Below are 25,369 nucleotides of genomic sequence, written 5' to 3' on the forward strand. Positions count from 1 at the left end.
GCAGGGCAACTAGGCCTGTGCATTGCGACTACTGAGCCCACATGGAGCCCATGCCAACACAAGTAGAGAGAAGTTTCAGTGCAATGAAAGATCCAGCATTCTGCAGCGAAGATCCGATGTGTCACAGCTAAGACCTGACCCAGGGGAATAAATAAATAAGTATATTTTAAAATGCAGTAACTAGTCTCAATAATGACCTAAGACTTCTACTTTCCAGACACGGAACAGAGTACCCTGTTCTAAGTTTGCACAATAAAAGTGGTATTTGAAATGAAAAATTGATGGTTCTTGGGCTCGCAGAGAGGAACAAAGTGTCAAGTTCATAAACGAACATTCAGTAACATTAAACATTTTCCAAGTTCTTAAGATTAGTAATAAAGAAAAGGAAGAAGTAACTTTTTATATATTTAGTCCTCTGATAGAAACAAAAGGGATAATATTAATATGAGCATCACTTGGACAAACTATTTTCCCAGTATTAGATTTTATTCTGTAATTTTAAGTTATAATAACAATAGAGCTGCTGCTCAACATTTAGAATAAGCAAATAGCTTAAAAATTGATAGCTCTATATATCACTTTATATTTGATGTACATGGCTTGGTAATGTTTTCTTCTGGTTCTCTTTTCTTAATGAGATTATTATGTCCTTGAACTTAGTTGGCCAGTCACTTATGGCTTTTATATTTGTGTATTTTAGAGTTGCATCCCCAAAAGATGCTTAAGAAACTTCAGATTAGTTTAACTATCTCTGGGAATTCTTTCTAAAATGTAATTGGACATGGGTAAGATTGAGTCTCCCTCAATATGATCAGAGAGAAGTCAAAATAAAACCTAAACAAAACACTTGTATTTTAGACTTCTTTGACATTAGCAGATAGAGAGCTTCCTCATTCCTTTTTAAGCTGAATGCTATCCCACTGTACTGTTGAAAGTGCTTGGCAATACATTTGGTAGGGGATTTCTATGTGCCAGGTATTATGCTAAGTATTTTATCTACTTGATATGATCAAAACTGTATAAAAGGGGAAAGGATACCATTATCATCTTCCTTCTGTCAAGGAGAACACTGAAGATCAGAGAGTCTGAACACCTGCTGTTTCCATAAAGGGAAGTTAGGACAGTCCCAAGAAGCTGTGGCCATCATTAAGCAGCTTTTAAAGGTGGACTTCCTGTCCAGGAGCATTGAGCCAAATTAAACAGACCATCTGCAGCTGGGAGATCTGGAGACTGACAACATAACCAGTAGTCACAGCCCAAATTAATAAACACATATTAAATTGATGGTCAAAAGCTGAATGGATATATTTGGATTGTGTTGCAATAAGAATTATGGTGAAGAGAAAATGTGGCAACTCAGATTTCATATTGCTCTCTTTTGCAAACTGGCTCTTTGACTTTGCTGAGTGATTTATTCTCTTCAGGCCTCAGCTCTTCACAGGGGAGTTGAACTATGTGATTTCAGAGGCTCATGCACTAGGATAAGAAGAGAACGACGCTGGAGAATGATTTGCGGTAACTATCAATGTGCAGAATTTTTTTAAAAAATCTGTAACATAACTTCCACTGATTCAGGTTTCTGAAACACTCATTTATTCATTCACTCAAGTACTTATTGGGCACCTACTGTGTGCCAGGTACTGTACCAAGTAGTGTTCTGGCAGTGAACAAAATGAAATCCTCATTTTCCTAGTTTACATTCTAGTAAGAGAAGATAGAAAATAAGCAAATATGTATAACCTGTACTATGTCAGATGGTAATGAATGCTAAAGACCAGAAAATGATAGGGGAAACTGATGGTAAAGGGAAGTATCCCACCACAGTGCACTCTAGGCTCTGCCTGAACATACCAGGCCCACTCCCAAAAGTGCACTTCTGATACATTTGCCTGCAATACCCTCCCCCAAATATCCCCACAGCCAACTCTCTATCATTCAAACATTATCTGCTCAAAGCCACCCAACATATGAATATCCACCCTCCCCAACTCTGTTCTATTTTTCCCATAGATCTAACATCTGATGCAAACTGCTTTTTTGTGCATTGAAAGTCTGTCTTCCCAGAAAGACTATGAGCTCTATGAAGGCAAGGCCTTTTGTTTTGTTCAGGATATATTTCAAAGCCTGATGAGAAGTAATGTTTAATATGTTGATTAATGTCCAAATTAATTAATAGGTGAGTGAATGAATTAGAAAGATGATACAGAAATTGTCTTCTCTAATGAGGGGTTGATGTTATTGTATAGTTGCTCAGTCCTGTCCGACTCTGCAACCCCATGGACTGCAGCACACCAGGGCTCCCTGTCCTTCACCAATTCCCAGAGATTGCTCAGACTCATGTCCACTGAGTCAGTAATGCCATCCAACCATCTCATCCTCTGTCATCCCCTTCTCCTCCTGCCTTCAATCTTTCCCAGCATCAGGGTCTTTTCTAATGAGTCTGTTCTTTGCATCAGGTGGCCAAAGTATTGGAGCTTCAGCTTCAGTCTTTCCATTGAATATTCAGGATTGATTTCCTTTAGGATTGACAGTCCAAGGGACTCTCAGGAGTCTTTTCCAAAAACCACAGTTCAAAAACATCAATTCTTCAGTGCTCAGCTTTCTTTATAATCCAACTCTCACATCCATGCATGACTACTGAAAAAATCACAGCTTTGACTAGACGGACCTTTGTTGACAAAGTAATGTCTCTGCTTTTTAATATGCTGTCTAGGTTTGTCATAACTTTTCTTCCAAGGAGCAAGCATCTTTTAATGTTATGGCTGCAGTCACCATCTGCAGTGATTTTGGAGCCCAAGAAAATAAAGTCTGTCACTGTTTCCATTGTTTCCCCATCTATTTGCCATGAAGTGATGAAAGGAATAAATAGTAAATGTTTGATATTTAAAAGTCAAAATTTAAGGAAAATTGCTATATCCAGATATGACCTTAAAATAATTTAAATAATATTTATTAAGACTATGAATTAGCATGAAAACTGTAATGTATAGATAAATGAAAAACACAAGATGCAAAGGTATGCATGTATTTTTATTTACAATCATGTTTAAAAAAGCATTTTTAGAAGAAAGGTTAGAAGGAAATATACCAAAAGTTACCAGTATATATTATAGTGATTATTGGTGATTTCCATCATTTCTTTTAGTTACAAATTTTCTATAAGGTTTCATGTCTTTGATATGAAAATTACAAAATGAAAAATTTTTTAAAGTTAACCTACATGATGCTACCTGTCTTTAGTGGTATTATAAAATTTTTTATTTTGATTTGATTGTATTTTACATTTAGAAATTAGACCTTCACAGTGTCACAATGTCAGTAACCCCTGACAAGCAGGGACACAGAGTTGAAAAGGGCACACCTGTATCATCTTTCACAGAAAGACAACAGAGGCAGAGGCGAACGGTGAATCAACTCTCACGCCTTCCATAATAGCATCATACCTTCTTGAGTTTACCTTCCAAGTAGATCATCTCCAAAAAGGAAATCCTATCAACTGAAACAGGCCTTTCAAGAGAACACATGCATAAGTGATTATATATAGAACATAACATCAGAAAGACAAAATTGCCCAAGACTCTGCTTTTTCTGATGTGTTTCCATTACTTTGGTGATCAAGAAAGATAACTGAAGATCAGCAACATGTATTAATAGCTGAAGTATGCATGGGATGTGTTATCCCACTTATTCTTCAGAACAATTCACTGAGTTAGGAATTATATTAACAAATTTCAGATGAAAAAGGACTATGAGTAACCTGCCCAGAGTTACAAGGCCAGAAGGATAGTGAAACAGTGATTCAAATCAAAATTAAACTGATTCGAAAATCACTACTCTAAACTTACATATGGGGGCCAAAATATTGACTATTTCTTAGTAGGATCCCTTCACAACTGCACTTCTGGGTCCCTTAAATGTTGTTTACTAAAATATTTTTTATTAATGATTTTGGGTTACTAGCATGGCTCCAGTTTCTACATCTAGAGCAATGTCAGCCTAGGCAAGCATGAATACTATCCTGAAGTCTTCCACTGTATTTACATGACCAGCGTCTATGAGGGAGGGTCATGGTGGGTGAGAGAGGCACCACGATGGAATAGATGTCTTCACAGGGAGTTGACTACAGCTCCCCTCGCCTCAGTTCCCGTGCCCTTCTAAGAAGTTACATCAGTCACTGGTTCTGCATTCACTGGGCCCGGGCAAGGAGAAGAAGCCAGAAGAAGTTTAAACATAGGCTTGAATGGGAATTCTGCATTTGATCCTCTTCAATGGACCAGATGACCAGGTCACACCCTGAGGTGACCCCATTTGTTAAAGCAGATAATTGCTTAGTAATATATACTTAAGTAAATTGCTAGCTGGAAAACCAGTCTTTGAACTCAATAATTTAGTATTTATGTGTACACTTTTATGTATCTATATTCATGTGAAGACTAAAATATATTAGTTCTAGGTTAAATATAGCTTAAACATTCCAGTAAGGAAGAAGAGTGCATTGGTTTTACTCCTGGGTCTGGCTTCTTAGCCAAATTGGAGCCAAAGAATGCAATGTTTCCTGTTTATATCAAGTGACACACATGTCTACTTATAGTGCCTCTCAATGGATTTCATGTGAGAAAAAACTGTCACAAGTTTCATCTCTTCCCTAAGTGATGACTCTAGAGGCCAAACAATTCCCTTTAAGCTCAATTATCTCACCACTGACGGCTCTGATAACCTGTGGAAACCAGCAGACACAGTGTGAGTAGTGAGCCCGAAAAAGAGGAAGGCCCAGAGCAGCCATCAGCCGTCTTCATTTCCCTGCAGTCAGCCCCTTGGTATCCCTGATAACAATGACAGGAGAATCTCTCCGCCAGCACTGCCAGGTCTGTATCAGATGCTCTGCCTTTCACAGTAAATTCTCCATCCTCAGAGGCCTCTATGTGGTAACTCGCAGGGTTCAGGTGAAGATAATCAGGCATTTTCCATACCTTCCTTATGCATCTCCCGTTATTCCTGCAGACATGAAGGCTGCACACCTCAGCGGCTCTGGTCACATTGACTATGTAGCTCCCTAAATCAGAACTCACAAACTGCTTCACCTTTGTACAGTTGCCCTAGAAATGTAGAAACAAATGGGATTTAGTGTTTTTTCTAGTACTGGTAGGGTGGGTGCATGTAGACCCACAAGGCAGCTCTTTGAACTGGATTGAAACTTAATGGCTTGGTTCCTGCCTGTGAAGTCTTAGGCTCAGGTGCTGTAACACAGGGCACCCAGACCTGAAAACGTGAGATGGTCACGACAGGAGATGGACATCAGGTTACGGTAGACTAACTGAGCTTGGAAATGGGCCCCAGCATCAGCATACGTGACCATGCCTTCTTACAATTTACATCCTTGTTTCTTCTTCCTCCTAGATCCCAAGTTAAGCAGTGTGAAAAAAAGAGGAACAAGCCGAAATTTAGAAATCATGCCAGAGTTCTGTCTTCTAGCCACCTTTCAGGTGTGTGTACCCTTCAGCGTTGTGTTAGAACCTGAATCCTCCTGTTCTACCAAATTATTGTTGACTGTCAACCTGAGCCTTCCGGATTTTCCTGTTAGTTATGCTGTAATATCTAACGCCCTGGGATCAAGCCACCTCTGCATAATTCAAAGACAGGGATGCCTAGAAGGCTGACTGGGTCATTTGTGCATTCTTCCTATTGTGTGTTCCAAATGGAGGCCACCTGGTTGTGTACCCAGCTTCCTGATGACCATCTTTTCAGGAACTGCATGGACTGGAGGGGAAATATCACAGCTGGAGAGTCAGATACTGATCCTCTCAGTGTCTACCTAATTCTCATAGGTGGACAGAGGAGACTTAAACTTTATATCGTCACAAATAGTTTCATGAGCAGCATCTTAGGAGCAACAACTTGAGCATGTGAAATTAAAAAAATATCAAATCACCATGAACTTGCAAAAATTCAATTTAATAAAATCATTGAGGAAACAAATAGTATAATTCAAAGCAAAATGTATTACACTATAGAGATATGAACAGACAGCATTTGGAAATACAGAAGAGATTGCAATTACTGTGGACTGGAGAAAACTAGAGAGACAGAGTAGATAGTATTTGAGCTGGAAGAAATTTGAAAAAAAACATACACCTTACTTTAAATACTATTAATTTTCAGCTAATTTCTCCAAAGAAGAAAAATAGGTTCAGTGTAGATGTTAAAAATTACTATCTGAGTCCATTTTTCAAAATACGCTATCACACATTTTATATAATGGCTAAACGTAAGGGCTCCAGAGTTGTACCATTTGTGGTTAGTGGCAGCTTCACCGTTAGCAAGCCTAAGTAGCTCTTATAGTTAGATTTCCTTCCATTTCCTCATCTATAAATGAGGATGCTAGTCCCTACCTCATTAGGGTTTTATGATTAGTGAGCAAATCCAAAACAAAAAAGCACTTAGTACAATCCTCAGTTCAGTTCAGTTCAGTTGCTCAGTCGTGTCCCACTCTTTGCAACCCCATGAATTGCATCATGCCAGGCCTCCCTGTCCATCACCAACTCCTGGAGTTCACCCAAACTCATGTGCATCGAGTCGGTGATGCCATCCAGCCATCTCATCCTCTGTTGTCCCCTTCTCCTCCTGCCGCCAATCCCTCCCAACATCAGGGTCTTTTCCAATGAGTCAACTCTTCGCATGAGGTGGCCAAAGTATTGGACTTTCAGCCTCAGCATCAGTCCTTCCAATGAACACCTGGGACGGGTCTCCTTTAGAATGGACTGGTTGGATCTTCTTGCAGTCCAAGGGACTCTCAAGAGTCTTCTCCAACACCACAGTTCAAAAGAATCAATTCTTTGGCACTCAGCTTTCTTCACAGTCCAACTCTCACATCCATACATGACTACTGGAAAAACCATAGCCTTGACTAGATGGACCTTTGTTGGGAAAGTAATATCTCTGCTTTGAATACGCAATCGAGGTTGGTCATAACTTTCCATATAGTAAGTATTCAACAATGGTCAGTATTATGATTAATATCTTAGCAAAATTTCCCCTTTATTGCACCTTCTATATATCAGGTGCTAAATTGGACTTTAATCATAAAACAGGTTTACTATGGGAGACCTGAGAGATCTGATTAAAGTTTTATTGGAGGACAGAGCAAGAATTTAAATAATAGTAACTACACCCCTAAGGTACTATCTTACCTTAGATGAAGTCAAATTCATGTCTCCCCAGATAACAATGCCCGCAGCTCCCAAGGCAGCACTTTCTCCAATAGTACTGATTAGATCTTGCTAGATTGAAGACAGTAGAGTTCATTATTCATTTAAATATAAAACAACATGCCAGGAATTAGGATTGGAAGCTAAATTCAATAAAATAGGATGACCCTATTCTCCAACTTCTTAGAGTAATGCAAATGTTATAAATAAATGAACCAGGGCTCAGAAATTATACTCTATAATCATACAGAAAACATATTAAACATGTTTTTAAAATATATTTTGCCAAACAGGATATTATTTTTAAGACATGTAAATCCAAAACAAACAATCCATTACATGTAAATGTAAATAGCCATTAAAAGTTGTTTAATCAAGTTACATGAACAGAGGAACCTGGAGAGCTACAGCACATGGGGTCTCAAAGACTTGAATACAACTGAGCAACTAGTACTTTCCATCAAAGTTGACCAGGGCCATACACACACAAATCAACAATAAGTCTATGACCTGGCAACAGAATCCAAAGTTTTCCTTCTCTAAATGTGAGGAATGCCTTGCAGTCATCTCAGCCAAGTTCCCTTTTCAGTTTGCAACTCTCCTGAAAACTTTGCTTCTGCAGTGGCCTGGGGTGGAGGGTGGGGAGAGTTGGTTTTGTTTTTTTTTTTTTCTTTTTTCTTTTCTATTGGAGGGGTTTTGTGTCATTTAGATTCCCTGTCTAGGCAAAGGAACACAGTGTTATAGATCCGCAGGATCTGATTTGATCTGGCGCTTATATTTGGTCCCTGAAATTATTTGTATTTAATTATTTGTACCTGATTAATGGATTTATTTATGATTCATCCAGTCAAGGTAAGGCCACTGGGATTTTTCTCAATATGGTTAAGATAGATTAAAACAAAATTTCAGCAGAGAGAGTTTTGGTTTTGTAATCCTAAAGGATTACTGTTTTAGTGTTTAAAGATTAATATGAATCTAGGTAATTTCAGAGGGAAATTAAAACTTGAGTGTGTACAGTTGGCTTCCTAAATTAAGTTTCTGCAGTTGATTTTCTAAATAAGTTTGCTATGTTATAATATATTCTCTCATTCTTCTGAATGCTAAGCATTAACCTTCTACTTCAAGGATTAATTTCCATCAGTTATGTGCTGGAAATATAATTGGGCAATCTGTAGAAATTAAAAGCAGAACTTTTAAATGGTGTTTTATCTTAGGCATTTTATATTAATATCAATAGCTGAGAGAGATGTCTCCTTACCTGCACTTTTATAGTCCACCAAATGAAAGATTTTACAATCTCAGTTTTCAAAAAAAATTTTTTTCCTGGGCAATTTTCTGGTAATTTTGGTTTAATTTGTTTTCAGGTGCACATCTCTTTCCATTTCCCAGGACCACAATGTCTGCTGAACAGATCAGAGATGACATGACAGGAAGGGGAGGAGTTTTTGTGAGGTTCAAATGAGATAGTGTAAGTGAAATGGTTTTGAGAATTATCTATGATTTGAGAAATATTGGAAAGAGGAGGAGTAAGTGATGCAGAGCCCAGAATGAGGACTCTGCTGGGTCCAGGTCCATTTCTTCTTTTAACAAAGACCTAAAGGAGCAGAGCTTCTCCCTCCACTCACTTTGAAACTTTCTTGAATATAGAGATGTCATAGTCACATATCATGATTAGAGGGGCAAAATCCCCTAACAGTCTCCCATGATTTCCTGTAATGTGTATGTTACACCTTAGCTCTCTCACAGTTCTTAGATATTCTGTTCTGTTGTGTTTTTTTTTGTTTTTTTTTTTCTGTCTTTGCTCTCTCTGCTTTTTCAGTTTTGGAGGCTTCTACTGAGATATCTCCAAGGCCAGAGATTCTTTCTTCAGCTGTGTCTAGTCTAATAATAAAGCCATCAAAGATATCCTTCCTTTCTGTTACAGTGTTTTTGATTGCTAGCATTTCTTTTTGCTTCTTTCTTGGAACTTCCATCTCTCTTATGTAGCTTATGTTGTCTGTTTTTGCATTCGTTCTGCTTCATCCATTAGAGCCCTTAGCATATTAATCATAATTGTTTTAAATTCCTGGTCTGATAATTCCAACATCCCCGCTGTATCTGAGTCAAGCTCTGGTGTTTGCTCTGTCTCTGCAAGTTGTGTTTTTGCCCTTTCCTGTGTCTTGTAATTGTTTCCTTGATAGCTAGATATGATTTGATTTTTCTCCATAAGTAGATAGCTCATACTAGGTAAAAGTGAAAGTGTTAATCATTCAGTTTTGTCTGATTCTTTGGGACACCATGGACTGTAGCCTGCCAGGCTCCTCTGTCCATGTGGGTTCTCCAGGCAAGAATACTCAAGTGGGTTGCCATTTCCTTCTCCAGGGGATCTTCTCAATCCAGGAATCAAATCCAGGTCTCCTGACTGCAGGTGGATTCTTTACCCTCTGAGTCAAAAGTAGCTGCTATAAGTAGACCTTTAGTAATATGCCAGTAAGGTGTGGGCATAACGAAAGACTTTACAGTCCTATGATTAGATCTCAGTCTTAGTGAGGTTTTGCCTCTGGACTTCACAACTGCTTCTCAGTTTTTGCCCCCACTCCCTGTTAGATGGGACAGGCTGGCTAGATGGGGCTAGAGATGGGTATGTTCCTTCTTCCAAGTGGAAATCTAAAATCAGATGGAGTTGAGTATTTCCTTTTCTGCAGATCAGTTAGGTTCTGGTAAAACCTCAGCAATTTGGCTGTGGTTAAACAGTTTCTCCTGGGGGTGGACCTTGTGCAGAAGAACAGAATGCTCTGGAATACTCAAATGCTTCCTTTTCTCCTTCACCTATTAGATACATGAGGGGAGGGTTTCTCCAATATTCACTGGAGGACCTAGTGAGCTCCTGCAGGTGAAAGTGTGCTCCCCCAGTCCCCATGGCTGGGTGCCCCTGGAGTTTTTAATCTCTCAGTCTTGTTGCTGCTGAGCCACCAGCAGTTTCCTAATTACAGTTCAGCTTTCCATACTCTGTCAGTGGTTCCCACAGAGGTTTCTGCTTAAGGGTTTCTGATCTGGTAAGCTGGGTTTCTCTGTATTTACCTGTCTGTCTCTCCAAATTTGAAGGCAGCAATTTTCCCTGTGTGTCCATACTTCTCTTATTATTCTAAGAAGAGCTGATTTTTTTTTTCAGTTTGTTTAGCCTTTTATTTATTAGGGCCAAGTGGCAACTTTCAAGCTTCTTGCATGCTGAACTGGAAACAAGAAATTGTCCACGAATTCCTTTAGTTTAAGGCTTTGTCATCAGAGGGAGGGGGGAGACACAGAATTTACTATTCTTCTTTATATGTTGTTGACCCATATGCAGTAACTAGGGAACTACAGATGTTCGTGGTAAAAGCTACCCATTTTGAGGCTGATATTAGGAGGAAATGTTGGTTTCTTTCCGATGTGTCATTGAGTCATTATCAAAGAGAGTTTATTGGGAAGGATTCAAAATGGAAAGTCTTCTAGCATGTTAACTGGAGGTAAGGAGTCATTGGTAGATATTTAGGCCATACCCTCTCAGTGACCAAATTAGCTCACTGTCACCTAGTGGAGAGCAGGGTGCTGAATAATCACATAACAGCCATGTTTAGGGGACCAGAAAACCAAGGACAACTCAGTGGTTGAAGTCACAAGTAAGATGCCTCTAGGAGTAAATTGGGACCACCTGAGAGCCGGGCCACATGAGTGATGTCACACGAAAGGAGAAGTAACTGAACAGCATCGTAATAGCAACACATCTTTCAGGTCCCAGCATGTTGTAGGGCTGCCATGCCCCACCCACGATTCTCTGCTCAAATCAAGGTTTTGGAAATAGAAAGCAGGGGCACACAGAGGATTTATTCTTTTTTTTTGTTTTTAATTTCTCCTTTCATACTTGTTAGCATTTATCTTACATACTGCGGTGCTCCCATGTTGGGTGGATATATATTTATAATTGTTATATCTTCTTCTTGGATTGATCCTTTGATCATTATGTAGTGACCTTCTTTGTCTCTTTTCACAGCCTTTGTTTTAAAGTCTAATTTATCTGATACGAGTATTGTGACTCCTGCTTTCTTTTGGTCCCTATTTGCATGAAAAATCTTTTTCTAGCCCTTCACTTTCAGTCTGTATGTGTCCCCTGTTTTGAGGTGGGTCTCTTGTAGACAACATATGTAGGGGTCTTGTTTTTGTATCCATTCACCCAGTCTTTGTCTTTTGGTTGGGGCATTCAACCCATTTATGTTTAAGGTAATTACTGATAAGTATGATCCCGTTGCCATTTACTTTATTGTTTTGGGTTCGAGTTTATACACCATTTTTGTGTTTCCTGTCTAGAGAATATCCTTTAGTATTTGTTGGAGAGCTGGTTTGGTGGTGCAGAATTCTCTCAGCTTTTGCTTGTCTGAAAAGCTTTTGATTTCTCCTTCATACTTGAATGAGATCCTTGCTGGGTACAATAATCTGGGCTGTAGGTTATTTTCTTTCATCATTTTAAGTATGTCTTGCCATTCCCTCCTGGCTTGAAGAGTTTCTATTGAAAGATCAGCTGTTATCCTTATGGGAATTCCCTTGTGTGTTATTTGTTGTTTTTCCCTTGCTGCTTTTAATATTTGTTCTTTGTGTTTGATCTTTGTTAATTTGATTAATATGTGTCTTGGGGTGTTTCTCCTTGGGTTTATCCTGTTTGGGACTCTCTGGGTTTCTTGGACTTGGGTGATTATTTCCTTCCCCATTTTAGGGAAGTTTTCCACTATTATCTCCTCAAGTATTTTCTCATGGTCTTTCTTTTTGTCTTCTTCTTCTGGAACCCCTATGATTCGAATGTTGTAGCATTTAATATTGTCCTGGAGGTCTCTGAGATTGTCCTCATTTCTTTTAATTCGTTTTTCTTTTATCCTCTCTGATTCATTTATTTCTACCATTCTGTCTTCTAATTCACTAATCCTATCTTCTGCCTCTGTTATTCTACTATTTGTTGCCTCCAGAGTGTTTTTAATTTCATTTATTGCATTATTCATTATATATTGACTCTTTTTTATTTCTTCTAGGTCCTTGTTAAACCTTTCTTGCATCTTCTCAATCCTTGTCTCCAGGCTATTTATCTGTGATTCCATTTTAATTTCAAGATTTTGGATCAATTTCACTATCATTATTCGGAATTCTTTATCAGGTAGATTCCCTATCTCTTCCTCTTTTGTTTGGTTTGGTGGGCATTTATCCTGTTCCTTTATCTGCTGGGTATTCCTCTGTCTCTTCATCTTGTTTAAATTGCTGAGTTTGGGAGTCCTTTCTGTATTCTGGCAGTTTGTGGAGTTCTCTTTATTGTGGCGTTTCCTCGCTGTGTGTGGGTATGTAGAGGTGGCTTGTCAAGGTTTCCTGGTTAGGGAAGCTTGTGTCGGTGTTCTGGTGGGTCGAGCTGTATTTCTTCTCTTTGTTCAGTCGCGCTGTGGGGAGGGAGGGAGGGATGCTGCAAACAAATGACACTGGCGTGCGCTCGCAGTGCCTCAGCCACACTGGGTCTGCCCCCGCTCACGGCGCGTGTAGCCTCCCTGCCCACACTGCTCAGGCTGTAGGTTGTTCCGCCGGGAACAATCCGAGGCTGGCCCTGGGTTGCATGCACCTCCCAGGTCCAAGCCGCTCAGGTTCAGGCACTCAGGTAGTCCTCAGAGGCGGAGACTCAGTTGGGCCTGCGTTTTGTGCTCTTCCCAGGTCCGAGCAGCTCAGGTGATGAGGTGTTTGGCGAGCGCCAATGCTGCGACTTATCGCCTCCCCGCCACTCGGTTATCTGGGTGTAAAACCGGCGCACCTTCTCAGGCAGATGTTGACCGTCCAGACCCCCAATAAGTTTTAGTTAGCAAAGAAGCCAGTTTTATAGATAATGTCTCTCTGGGGCTGCGATTGCCCCCTTCCGGCTCTGGCTGCCTGTCACCGGAGGGGGAAGGTCTGCAGCCGGCTATCTCTGTTTAGTCCTTTGTTCCGTGCGTGGGCTGGCGGTGTCTTAGGTTAGGGCTGGCTTTTCGCATGGTAGATATCCCACAGTCTGGTTTGCTAGCCCAAATTATTTCGCTCAGATAGTGCTCAGGGTATTCAGGCCAGATTCTTACTCTCAGCGATGCAGCCCGCGCCACGCCTCCCTGCCCAGCCCCCGCTTGCTAATGGCGGATGCAGGCGTCTGCGCTGCTTCTCCGCTGGGGGAGTTACCGTAGGGCTCGCAATCTGCGAGTTTTAATTGTTTATTTATTTTTTCTCCCTGTTAGGTTGCCCTCTGTGCTTCCAAAGCTCGGCATGGATTCGGCAGTGAGAAGGTTTCCTGGTGTTTGGAAACTTCTCTCTTTTTAAGACTCCCTTCCCGGGACGGAACTCCGTCCCTCCCTCTTTTGTCTCTTTTATTGTCTTTAATATTTTTTCCTACCTCCTTTCAAGGAGTTGGGTTGCTTTTCTGGATGCCTGATGTCCTCTGCCGGCATTCAGAAGTTGTTTTGTGGAATTTACTCGACGTTTAAATGCTCTTTTGATGAATTTGTGGGGGAGAAAGTGTTTTCCCCGTCCTACTCCTCCGCCATCTTGGCGCCTTCCCGGATTTATTCTTTACACTTGGGTTTTAGTCCCTCGAGTTTTACCGCAGTGCATGTAAGTAAGGAGCCCACTGTGGGGAGCTGGAGCATCACTAATGAGCTTCCTTTGTGTGTTACCAGAGGGAATTAATTCCCGGGAAAAACACCTTTAAATCAATAACCAAGAAAATCCCTTTTGTTATTTTTTTTTAAAGCACAGCTCAAGTGATATCAACATTGCATTTATATATGTGGTTTAGGCAATCTGTTCTGTGAAATGGGATTTTACAACCCCCATATAATGGCTACTGACTGAAATTTCATTTTTACATATTCCTCTTTCAAGTTCAAGGCTCTGATACTTATTAGAAAGTGAGCGGCTACACCATATATATTTTTCTAATGCTTTATATTTTCATTTTTATTTTCTCACTTTTCATTATGTTTCTCCTAGGTAGGTAAGGCAGGTAATATCATGCCATTTTGTAGATTAAGCAGTGAGGTGCTGAGGTCTGGAGAGATAAAAGATTTGCCACTTATTGATAAGTTGTTTTTCTAATCCTAATTATATTTGTGTACACATGCACACACACATTCTAAAATTCAGATATCTTCAGAAAGTCAGAAATGGAAGTCATTACTAGTATTTACAATTTGGTATAAGTGAATATCAGATTTGTAATAATTTATGGGCAGATTTTTATGGAAGATGAAATAAAGTGGTGGTTTGATGGTTTCAAACATGAGGAAATGGCTTGCCATCCAGAAAGTTTACAGAGTGATACCATGGGACTCAAAAAGAAAATTGTTTTGGGGTGAGACTCTAACTGTTGTTCCTTATTCCCTTAGAACAGTATGTCTCTGAGGCTGTAGTTATTCAAGAAGGAGCTTACCATCCGCTTGCAGAATGCACAGAATGTAGCAGTTGTTTAATCTAATCTTTTAAAATGAACACTTTGTCCTTTAAAGTTTATTATTTCTTCCAAAACTTAATGTGTTATCACTAAAGAAAGGAACTTGCTTGAGGCAAACATTGAAAAGCAAAAGAAGTTTCATAGATAAGAAGGTGTTGTTCAACTTTCAATTCTAGAACTTTTCCTATCATTCTCAATCACTTGTTGCTGATTATTCTAGGTAGTATGACGATCAGTTTACAAGAGAGAATTTTTTTCCTTACTCATCTCATCAACAGTGTCAGAGGCATAGTGTTTACCAAATCCTGATGATTTGTGTCATTTTGCTTTCTGAGAAGTAAGCTCTACTCTCTCTCTGCTCCACAGATACCTACTGGTCATGATAGAGCCCTCACTAGGGTGTTTTCTGAATCTCTTCCTTTGGATCCTTAATACCAGAACATCTTTACAGTTTAATACGTGCTGGTGAATTGAAACTCGTAATGGTGGAGAAAAAAGAAAAATGATCCACCCCTAGTTTACAGCAATATCTAAAGACACCTCTATTCTGCAAACGTGAAGGTGAACTAGGCTCAAACCGCCTCATCATAAAAAGTTTATGCCTGGAGAAATTTATTCTTTTGCCTAGAGAATCCCATGGACAGAGAAGCCTGGCAGGCTACAGTTCATAGGGTTGAAAAGAGTCGGACAGGACTGAAGCGACTTAAGTTTAGCTAGCTTCATCTATCTTAAAAGTGACACAGTTTGTGTGAGGTCTTTGGCTACATATATGACTTGAGTAGAGTAAATAGAGCAAAACTTCTATTTGTAAGTTTTAACCTAGAGTTACAAAGCCATCTACTAGTAGTGACTTTATTATTGAATTCAGAAATTCATACCACTCTTACCAACTTTCCATGACTTGTGGTCATAGACTCAAGAATAAATCTATACAGCTACCTACTTTTAGCAGATTCATAATTCCCTTATACCCTTAAAAATTATTTTTAATTTTATTTATGAAGAAAAACATAAATTTACTATCTTAGCTATTTCTAAGTGTATTCATATTGTTGTGGCTCCCTTATGCCTTTTATCAAACCTGCTATTGTACATTAAAAAGAAAATACTTTTATTCTCTTAAGATTTTTAATGGTGATGCCAGCAGCAGAAATGCCTACAATTCTGCTTCCATACATATGAACAAACTATTCCATTTGACACTATCCTCTCTGATTTTCCAACCTGTTCACCCCCAACCATTTCAATAATCTTTGCAAGAGAGCAATCAAAGTCAGGGAGCAGAAGTAGTTATTGACATTGTACTTTAACCCCCTTCCCTACATACTTTGTTCCTTGAAAGACTAATAATAAATAAGATAATCCAAATTCAGTATGTATAAATGGAGGATCTGAGTGGATGACTACTCAAAGGAGGAATTATGCTCCTAATGAACTACTAGAACCCTTAAAAGAACATAATTAACAAAGCACTGTCTCTTTCAGAAATAAGAAGATATCTTACCTTTGGCAAGAGGTGTCTTACCTTAGAAAGAAAAAGTAAAGGCTGGTCTCTGTAGCCCAGCCTTGTGTAGACAAACACAGGTAGGGCATGATCACGGGATGTCATGATAGAGATCCTCATAGATTCATGCACCCGAAATTGCGAGAAACGCAGGACATTCTCGCTGTCTCCGAGAGATCTCCTGACACCAATAGAAGGATATAAAGCAGCACTGCTGTTCCAGAGCCAAGAGAGCTCATTGTTCCTCAAAACTTCTTCTTCCGGGCAGGACCCAGTATAGTTTGGGCCATAAACATTATAATTGTGACAATCGGGATATAAATAGTACCCCCAAAGGCCTTTGGGTCTGCTCTTAATCCCCAGTTCAATGGTTTCCTTCATGAAAGCTTTTGCACTTTCTTCAAAGGTTGCTTTGGCTAAATATTCAATATCAGCAGCTGATGCATTCTCTTGCGTCTCAGAAATAAGCTTTCTTGACTTCTGTCTGTAGATGTCTTTTGTGTTCCAGTTCCTGGCCCACTGGGGTCGCCAGTATTCCCAGTCTATAACAGCAAGTCCACTGAAATCTTCAGAAGGGATGTAATACCTGATATCTTGGTCGGCTTTTTCCAGATGTACCTGCAAACTTATGTTCTGGGGGAGACCTCCGTTAATGGGAACTCCCTGGGGTGTATACCATGGATAGTATCCCAACCTGTTGACATAAAATATAGTAACGTTTTGCCCCCTGGCCCTGGCCAGTGGACTTCCAATCACCTGAAACATTTTCAAATTCAGCCTTATATTATATTTTATCAAACACTGATCTGTTGGAGCATTCCAGGCAGCTATAAAGGGCTTTCTCTGATAAACTGGAAGTCGGGCAGGTTTCAGGGAAGAGATAGACTTCAGAATGAAAAGTATGAATAGCCATGATATGAGATGTATTGCTTGAACAACATAAAACCTCAGCTGTCCTTCAGATAATGGTTTCATGATGAGATAAAAATCTTATCTTCCACTTTAATATCACTCTGGAAGACCTGTGGAGAGATTTAATTTTCTGTTAGTGATAATTTTGAGGAAAAAGACTTAATCACATTAGCTGGTTATTATAGTTTTTATATTGATATCCAAGTGCATTTTATTTAAAGGTCTTAAAGATCCCTATAAATAAATTGAGACACAAAAGTGATTGCAGTGACCCAGTTTCTATTCAAGGGCAAGCAATGCAATTCAACAAACATTCATGGAGCATCAGATGCTGTGTCCAGAATACAAAATGACTAAGATGTGGTCCTTGCCTTAAAAAAAAATCTTTAAAAATCTTTAAAAAATCTTATGATCAAATAAAGATGTAAAATAGTATTCACTACCATTTTGGAAAATCTATCAAATCTCAGGTTCTGTTCTTAGGTCTTGAATAAATATTTATTTAATCTTATAATATCTCTCATCATTTCATTCAATAAGCCAAATGTCTGGTTGCTTTGCTGGCCTTCCTTGCAGCTAGGGTGCTGATATGTGACTGTGGCCAGGTCACTTATATTTATCCCACTTTAGACTTTGAATTGAGATCTTGGGATTATCAAAGGGGCGAAAAGATGGTGCCAGTGATAACAGAAATTCCTGTGTCCAGGAGTGGACACTTGGAACATTCAGAATCTGATATCCACGGTGTGAATATTAGGTGGCAGCACTGTGCTCATGGAACAGTGCCTTTCTGCTCAGGTCAGAGAGACTTTGTTTTGGTTACTTCCAAGCAGGAACTCAGAAATGCTTTCTAAGGAAACTGTGGCTTGTATTTCTCACAGCAAAGCTGATCACCACGGGCTGCATGTTGTATGTAATTATAATTTTTAACCACCAGGTGTCACCAGCCAAACCTCATAAGATTTCTCAGACCTAGGACACTGAGGTAAACAAAAATTGTAAGTAAGACTTTATTCAAAGATACTTAAGAAGTCTTAAGGAATGAGCTTCCCTGGTGGTTCAGACAGTAAAGAATCCGCCTGCAATGCAAGAGACCTGGGTTTGATCCCTGAGTTGGGAAGATCCCCTGGAGGAGGGCATGGCAACCCACCCCAGCATTCTTGCCTGGAGAATCCCCATGGACAGAGGAGACTGGCGGGATACGGTCCATAGGGTCACAAGAATCAGACACGACTGAGCAGCTAAGCACAGCACAGCACAAGTTAATGAACATGCACAAAATATCAGTTTTTAAGAGCTCACCCATTCATTGAATAAATATCTGTATTCCTCTTCACTGCACAAATGAGTGAGATTACTTAGTAACATGAAATATACTGAAGGCATAAATTATGGTTGGAAGAGAATAATATTTTCAAGGGAGTGTAATTTTATGAGTACAATAAGAATTGTAGTCTTCAAAACTGCCCCTTATCTTTGAATTTTTTTATTATATTTTGCCTCAGGATAACAAAAAATGAATGCACATAAGGTAGTACATTAATAGAAAAAAACTTTTTCTCTCAGGTTATGTTAGCGAAGTTTACATATGTATACAGAAAAAAAAATCTGTTCTCCCAGAATGCTTCTGGCTTTTGCATTTATTCAAAACATCACCTTCCACTGATTATTGTTCCCCTTTGCTCAGCTGCCTCATCACTGTCACACTATGGTCTTCATTCATTTACTACAAAGTTACCAAGTGGTTCTTGTCTCCTATCCTTTGTTCATTGTTCATGAACATTGTTCATCTTTTTATTCCAGTTAATGGGAGGTGCACATTCCATGGCAGTCAGCTGGCAGACCTCCTGATAAAATGTGCAGGTGGAAGGGAATACAGGCAAAAAAAAATAAGGAAAATTCACTGCCTGTGTCTTCTGTTTGCTGTTTGTCTTCCCACACAGGCAGGTCATGGCACTGGTGTCCTTCAGTCACTCTCCTAATAACCATGGCTTGCTGAGAGGAGACTCCCTCACTGGGCACCTCCAGACACTTTTTCCTATTCCCTCCCTGCACTGTGCAATCATTATCTGTGTGCTTCTCCCACCCTCCTTCCTTCACAGGGGAACCTTTCCAGGCCCGCCCTTTGCTTCAGAATCTCCCTAGACCACTTCCCCTCACCCCACTCAGGCCATCAGAATCCTAACTGCCCAGTTCTACCTGTATCTTGACTAGTCGTCAGAGCATAGCAATCTGTGAATTATCCACACTTAACCATGAGTCACCAGAAACACCTTCCTTGTTTTTTTCCCTTCCTCCCTCTCACAATCTGTCCAGGAAGTTTTACTCCTTTAAAGAAATCTCTAAGTGGTGACATTTTAGGAAGAACTGGCAGGACATTAGGAGTGGGAATGCAAGAGTAGTTCAACCTGGATTCTTCCCTAAATTTTATCAACCAGTTTTCTCTTTTTAGGTTTGTTCTGGAGCATGTATTAAGGACAAACTCCTTTCCTCCAACTGGGAAGCTTCAATGAAGGCACTTTGAAGGGCCCTGGATAAATGATCCCAAAGTGACATGTACAGGAAAGCCACAGAGTAAAGAGAAGTAGTTTTCTCCTCAGAACCTCCTCTGGTAGAAGGAAGTCACAGTGATGAAGGCTTAGCTGCCACTGCTTTGACCTTCGCTTCACAGTTCTGACCTTCTTCATCCACTGAGAGGAGAGTGTGACACCAGCAACAAGAAGGTGGGGAATGTTTACTATCAAGCAGGCTTCAGCCTTCATCTCAGTAAGCCTACCCTGTCCTGACTGTGAAGGATGGTGAGGAGGGAGAGGGCCGCCCCTGGGGAAGAAGGCCCGTTATCAGTTCAGTTCAGTTCAGTCACTCAGTCATGTCCAGCTCTTTGCAAACCCATGGACTTCAGCACTCCAGGCTTCCCTGTCCATCACCAGCTCCTGGAGCTTGCTTAAGCTCATGTCCATCGAGTTGGTGATGCCATCCAACCATCTCATCCTCTGTCGTCCCCTTCCCCTCCTGCCTTCCATCTTTCCTAGCATCAGGGGCTTTTCCAAGGCCTGTCATGTACAGATGCAAGAGTCTGAAGAGAAGTCTCTCTGCTCTGTGTATCCCTATGTCCTTTCTCACGCCTTCCTCCCCCAAAGTTTACTTGCTTGTGATACATTTTTTAAAAAGCATTCCCCTAACCACCGCTGATTTCAGAAGTTGTCAACACTCACAACTAGGCCTTGTTATTCTCCTTCTAGTTATAAACAATCTCACAGAATGCAAACTTCAAACGTGTCTACTCTCACACCGTAATAAAATGAGACTAAGCAAGGCCACTTTTTCATCGTGTCTAAGCAGAGATAAAACCAGGAACCCGGGGCTACCCTCAGAACATCAAACATCCCTCTCTTGCTAAATGAATGACTTCTGTTCTTTATTCAACATAGAAGTGTCCCTGTGTCCTGACCACATCCAATCCAGAGCAAATCCCTGTTTTCTCAGACCCTCTACTAAATCACCCAACTCAACCTAAACTCAGTCTGACCCCCTCTCACTGAGACACTCCAGCTCCCACAGGTGCATCTTCCTTTGCTACATGTGTCATCACCCAACTCACGGAACGACAGCTGTGTTCCTGGTGGTCTCTGGGGCCCCGGCACCTGCATGAAAGCAGAGTATTTAGTGTTCAGGAAACTTGTATCAAGCACCTTCTGTATACCAGGTTCCCGTTCTAAGTACTAGGAATACAGTAGTGAGCAAAACAGACAAAAGCCCTCTGCCTTCACAAAGCTTAAATCCTTGCAAGGGAGACAGACAATAAACAAGGTGAGCAAATAAATATACAGTCCATTGGAAAGCGTTAATAGCAAAGAAAAGAATTAAGGAAGGATTCTTTTTAGATGGGAATGCCTCGGCAATCTGAAAAGAAGTGATATGAAAAGAAGATAGACTGTAAGCTTGGAGGATGTCTGGGGAAGTATGGGAGCAAAGCAGATTAAAGGCCCTGAGGCAGGCACATGCCTGCTGTGTTTCAGAGACTTCAAAGATCCCAGTGACTAAAGACAAGGGACAGAGAGATAAGAGAAGGGTCTTTTCATGTGTTTGTTAGCCATCTGTATGTCTTCTTTGGAGAAATGTCTATTTAGTTCTTTGGCCCATTTTTTGATTGGGTCATTTATTTTTCTGGAGTTGAGCTGTAGGAGTTGCTTATATATTTTTGAGATTAGTTGTTTGTCAGTTGCTTCATTTGCTATTATTTTCTCCCATTCTGAAGGCTGCCTTTTCACCTTGCTAATAGTTTCCTTTGTTGTGCAGAAGCTTTTAAGTTTAATTAGGTCCCATTTGTTTATTTTTGCTTTTATTTCCAATATTCTGGGAGGTGGGTCATAGAGGATCCTGCTGTGATGTATGTCGGACATCACTCATTATCAGAGAAATGCAAATCAAAACCACTATGAGGTACCATTTCACGCCAGTCAGAATGGCTGCGATCCAAAAGTCTACAAGCAATAAATGCTGGAGAGGGTGTGGAGAAAAGGGAACTCTCTTACACTGTTGGTGGGAATGCAAACTAGTACAACCGCTATGGAGAACAGTGTGGAGATTCCTTAAAAAACTGGAAATAGAACTGCCTTATGATCCAGCAATCCCACTGCTGGGCATACACACTGAGGAAACCAGAAGGGAAAGAGACATGTGTACCCCAATGTTCATCGCAGCACTGTTTATAATAGCCAGGTCATGGAAGCAGCCTAGATGCCCATCAGCAGATGAATGGATAAGAAAGCTGTGGTACATATACACGATGGAGTATTACTCAGCCATTAAAAAGAATACATTTGAATCAGTTCTTATGAGGTGGATGAAGCTGGAGCCTATTATACAGACTGAAGTAAGCCAGAAAGAAAAACACCAAGACAGTATACTAATGCATATATATGGAATTTAGAAAGATGGTAATAATAACCCTGTGTAAGAGACAGCAAAAGAGACACTGATGTATAGATCAGTCTTATGGACTCTGTGGGAGAGGGAGAGGGAGGGGAGATTTGGGAGAATGGCATTGAAACATATATAATATCATGTATGAAACGAGTCACCAGTCCAGGTTCGATGCACGATACTTGATGCTTGGGGCTGGTGTACTGGGACGACCCAGAGGGATGGTATGGGGAGGGAGGAGGGAGGAGGGTTCAGGATGGGGAACACAGGTATACCTGTGGTGGATTCATTTCGATATTTGGCAAAACTAATACAATATTGTAAAGTTTAAAAATAAAATAAAATTTAAAAAAAAAAGAGAGAAGGGTCTTGCAGGACCTTGTTGAGGCGCTGGCCATCAGTCTAAATGAGATGGGAAGGAATTACAGAGTTTGGAGAGAAAAATGACTTGGGTTTAACTGGATTCCTCAGGCAGCTGTGCTAAGGCCAGCCCAAAAGGGAAAGGGCACAGGAAAGAAGCAGGAAGCCTGGGAGGAAGCTCTTGTCAATCCAGGACAGAGATGAGAGTGGCACGATCCAGTTATTTGGAAGAACTTCACAGTATTTTTAACACTCACCAACACAGAAAAATAATAATATTATACATCCAGAAATTAATCCTGCTAGTTTTAATTTTGATTGCCACTCTAAATTTCTGTTATACACTCCGGGTAGTTTTTTCTTCCATAGAACATGGTGATTCATACTAATCCGTAAGATTAGAGGAAATACTCTGGGAAGTATTCCCCTAAAACATACACATGCATCTCAATATTAATGTATTAGTGAAAGGAATTAATTTCCCTAATCTACAACTCTTCTATTTCTTTTTTTTTTTTCTTTTCATGCTACTGGTATTTGTTTTCAAAATCTTTAAGACTCCAAGTGCCTGCCCCTAAACCCACAGGGTTTAAACAGATATCCTGAAGGTCATGGTTCCCATTTTTGTTGGAAATTTTAAAATACAGTGTTTTACTTCCAAACCTTTAAGGGAAGTATTTTCTGAGTGGTATTTTGTTGCCAATAATAAATATATATATGCTAAATGTTTGTCAGAATGGAAAACAGAGCAGAGATGCTGAGTTCAAATCAACTCTGTAGAAATAATTGTTAACCTGCTAATTAGAGAAAAAGCCTTTTTCCTCTGAAGGATATTATTGCCCTAGTCTGTTAATCACTGTCTTATCCTGATGGTTCTTAAGTTATTCTCTCATGAAATATCAGTATTGTAAAAGCTAGACCTAATTGTTCCAGCAGAAGAAAATTTATATTGTAATGGTAGAGATTTTCCCATACATTTTTCTTAACAACTTGATGCATATAAGTTTATAATATAATCTACTATATGATAAGATCGCTATAAGTTTCACAATTCATCACTAGTTACTGACTTTTATTATAACTTTATATCATGATTGAAGAACACAAGTATTCTTCCATCTGCACAAATTTTAGAACTACTGGACTTTCCTGATTGTACAAAACTGCTGCCCTTCCTAAAAATGAACTTAAGTTTTGTAAGTATATGAAAAATGCCTGTTTCAATGTTATTTGTGCTAACAGGAAATTCACTCTTCAGTGTGAAAGGCCATGGTTTTTATGAAGCAGGAACATTTTACAACCTGAAAGAGTAATTGTCTTTACATAAGCATATACACTTAGTCATTGTCAAAAAGTGTTACTTCTGCTTCAGAACTTGAAATTTCTTGCAGTCAAGATCAACAGCTTTCTTGGAAAAGCACACAAAATCTTAGGACCACATTTTGAATAAAATGTTCCCTCTGTCAAGCCATTTTTAACTAAGCTCCTTAAAATAACATTAGGTTGATTTAAATCCTCAGTTTTCTACTCAAAGTTTTTGAACTATAAAGCAATTTAGTGGCCTATGAAATGTTACTAAGATTGTTTTCAATGTCCATGGTCAAGATTATAACTTAAAACACCCAATTACCCCAAAATATTTTGCAAGTCATTGACCAGAAAAGCTGGGATATAGGCAGAATAAGCAACAGAAACAAGGAACAAGAGCCTGAGGCCAAACCTCAGGTCCAGGGACTGCGATGATATTTAAATAGGAGTTTGATCTACGTTCTGAATGTCAGATACCAGATCTGAATGTCAGGCTACACACTGGAGAGGCAGGACAGGCATGTGGAAGGACAAAGGTTGTGGCCAGGTCATATTGTTTTGTTTTAGACATGCATGACTTAATTTCGATTTCTGCCTTTGTCTTGGAATGGCTTGGAATCTAGGGTTGGCCTGGTTTTGCTTGCAGCACCCATTTCTCTGTACAAGCACACATATTTTAGCAAGGTAGGAAATTTGAGCAAGGTGAAATGTGCAAGCACTGGCTCCAAACTGTTTGTAATGAAGAAACAGGAGACTGGAAATTTCTATCTGAATTACAAATGCACAAAAACTTTCCCCTAGAAATCACACTTCTTCGTTATTCACTGCAGCCTTGCCCATCATTTGCAATTTGGAGAAAAATGTCCATCATCAAGGGACTGGTTAAATAAACCATGGCTTTCCACACAATGAAATACTATCCAGCCGAAACAAAGAATGAGGTTTCTTCTGTTTATAAATAAGGATATTCACCAGGTTTCATAATTATTCTTTAAGGTATATATTTGTTTTATGTATATGTCTTACAATATACTTAACATTTTTTAAAAGCTAGCTATGCATATAATGCTGCCATTATTTTTCTGAGAAAATGATATATACATGTATATATAAGTATGTGTAGGCCATGGTGTCTGAAGGTAAAGAATCTGCCTGCAATTGATCCCCTGGAGAAGGGAATGGCTACCTACTTCAGTATCCTTGCCTGGAGAATCCCATGGACAGAGGAGTCTGATGGGCTACAATCCATGGGGTCGCAAATTACTGAATGACTAACACTTAATATATGTAATGTGTATATGTAGATATGTGATATGTGTACTATGGAGTATCTCTGGAAGAATACTCAGTTATATTGGTTGCCACCAGGAAAAAGACCTTGTGGCTGAAGGAGAGAAATGGGCAGAGGTGGGATGAGATTTTGGTGGGAAGGAAACTTCTGTTTGGATTTTGTACTATGTTGATTTAGCAGCTATTCAAAACCATTACTCAAATTAAAAAAAAAAAAAAGATCTTTGGAAAAGAAAGAAGTGGTACATTAATACTGACTATAAGGAATCAGGCATAACGATAAAAAAGGTAACATTTGAGTTGATTTTACTACAGAGATCATTTTTTATGAAGTTATTTGAAAAAATGGTAGGTTTTTCTGCAATATGGCAAGAAAAAGCCCTTTTCAGTAAATAAGAGGGGCTTTTT

At 39.6% G+C, this 25,369-nt stretch overlaps 1 protein-coding gene across 1 annotated transcript; it reads right to left on the bottom strand.

Annotated features, from left to right (window-relative positions):
• Nucleotides 1–4,611: 4,611 nt before the first annotated feature.
• Nucleotides 4,612–17,581, bottom strand: LOC147373892 (hyaluronidase-4). The gene is made up of 3 exons (XM_086395812.1): nucleotides 16,187–17,581; nucleotides 7,188–7,277; nucleotides 4,612–5,096 (listed from the first exon to the last, which is right to left on the bottom strand). Exons 1-3 carry the CDS (start codon nucleotides 17,138–17,140, stop codon nucleotides 4,695–4,697), a joined length of 1,446 nt encoding a protein of 481 aa, XP_086251938.1. The 5' UTR covers nucleotides 17,141–17,581; the 3' UTR covers nucleotides 4,612–4,694.
• Between the last annotated feature and the right edge of the window lie 7,788 nt (nucleotides 17,582–25,369).

This window comes from Bos grunniens, chromosome 4 (assembly GCF_055505025.1).
Source record: "Bos grunniens cultivar Pamir isolate PY7600 chromosome 4, Bosgru_T2T1.0, whole genome shotgun sequence".
In the NCBI taxonomy this organism is placed as follows: domain Eukaryota; kingdom Metazoa; phylum Chordata; class Mammalia; order Artiodactyla; family Bovidae; genus Bos; species Bos grunniens.

Excerpts from the sequence above, each read along its gene's own strand:
- LOC147373892 (XM_086395812.1), bottom strand. The coding sequence starts at position 17,140 with ATGAAACCATTATCTGAAGGACAGCTGAGGTTTTATGTTGTTCAAGCA. Across the intron at positions 7,278-16,186 it reads CTTTACTTTTTCTTTCTAAG|CAAGATCTAATCAGTACTAT; the intron begins GTAAGACACCTC and ends TCTTCAATCTAG. Across the intron at positions 5,097-7,187 it reads TGAATTTGACTTCATCTAAG|GGCAACTGTACAAAGGTGAA; the intron begins GTAAGATAGTAC and ends CTACATTTCTAG.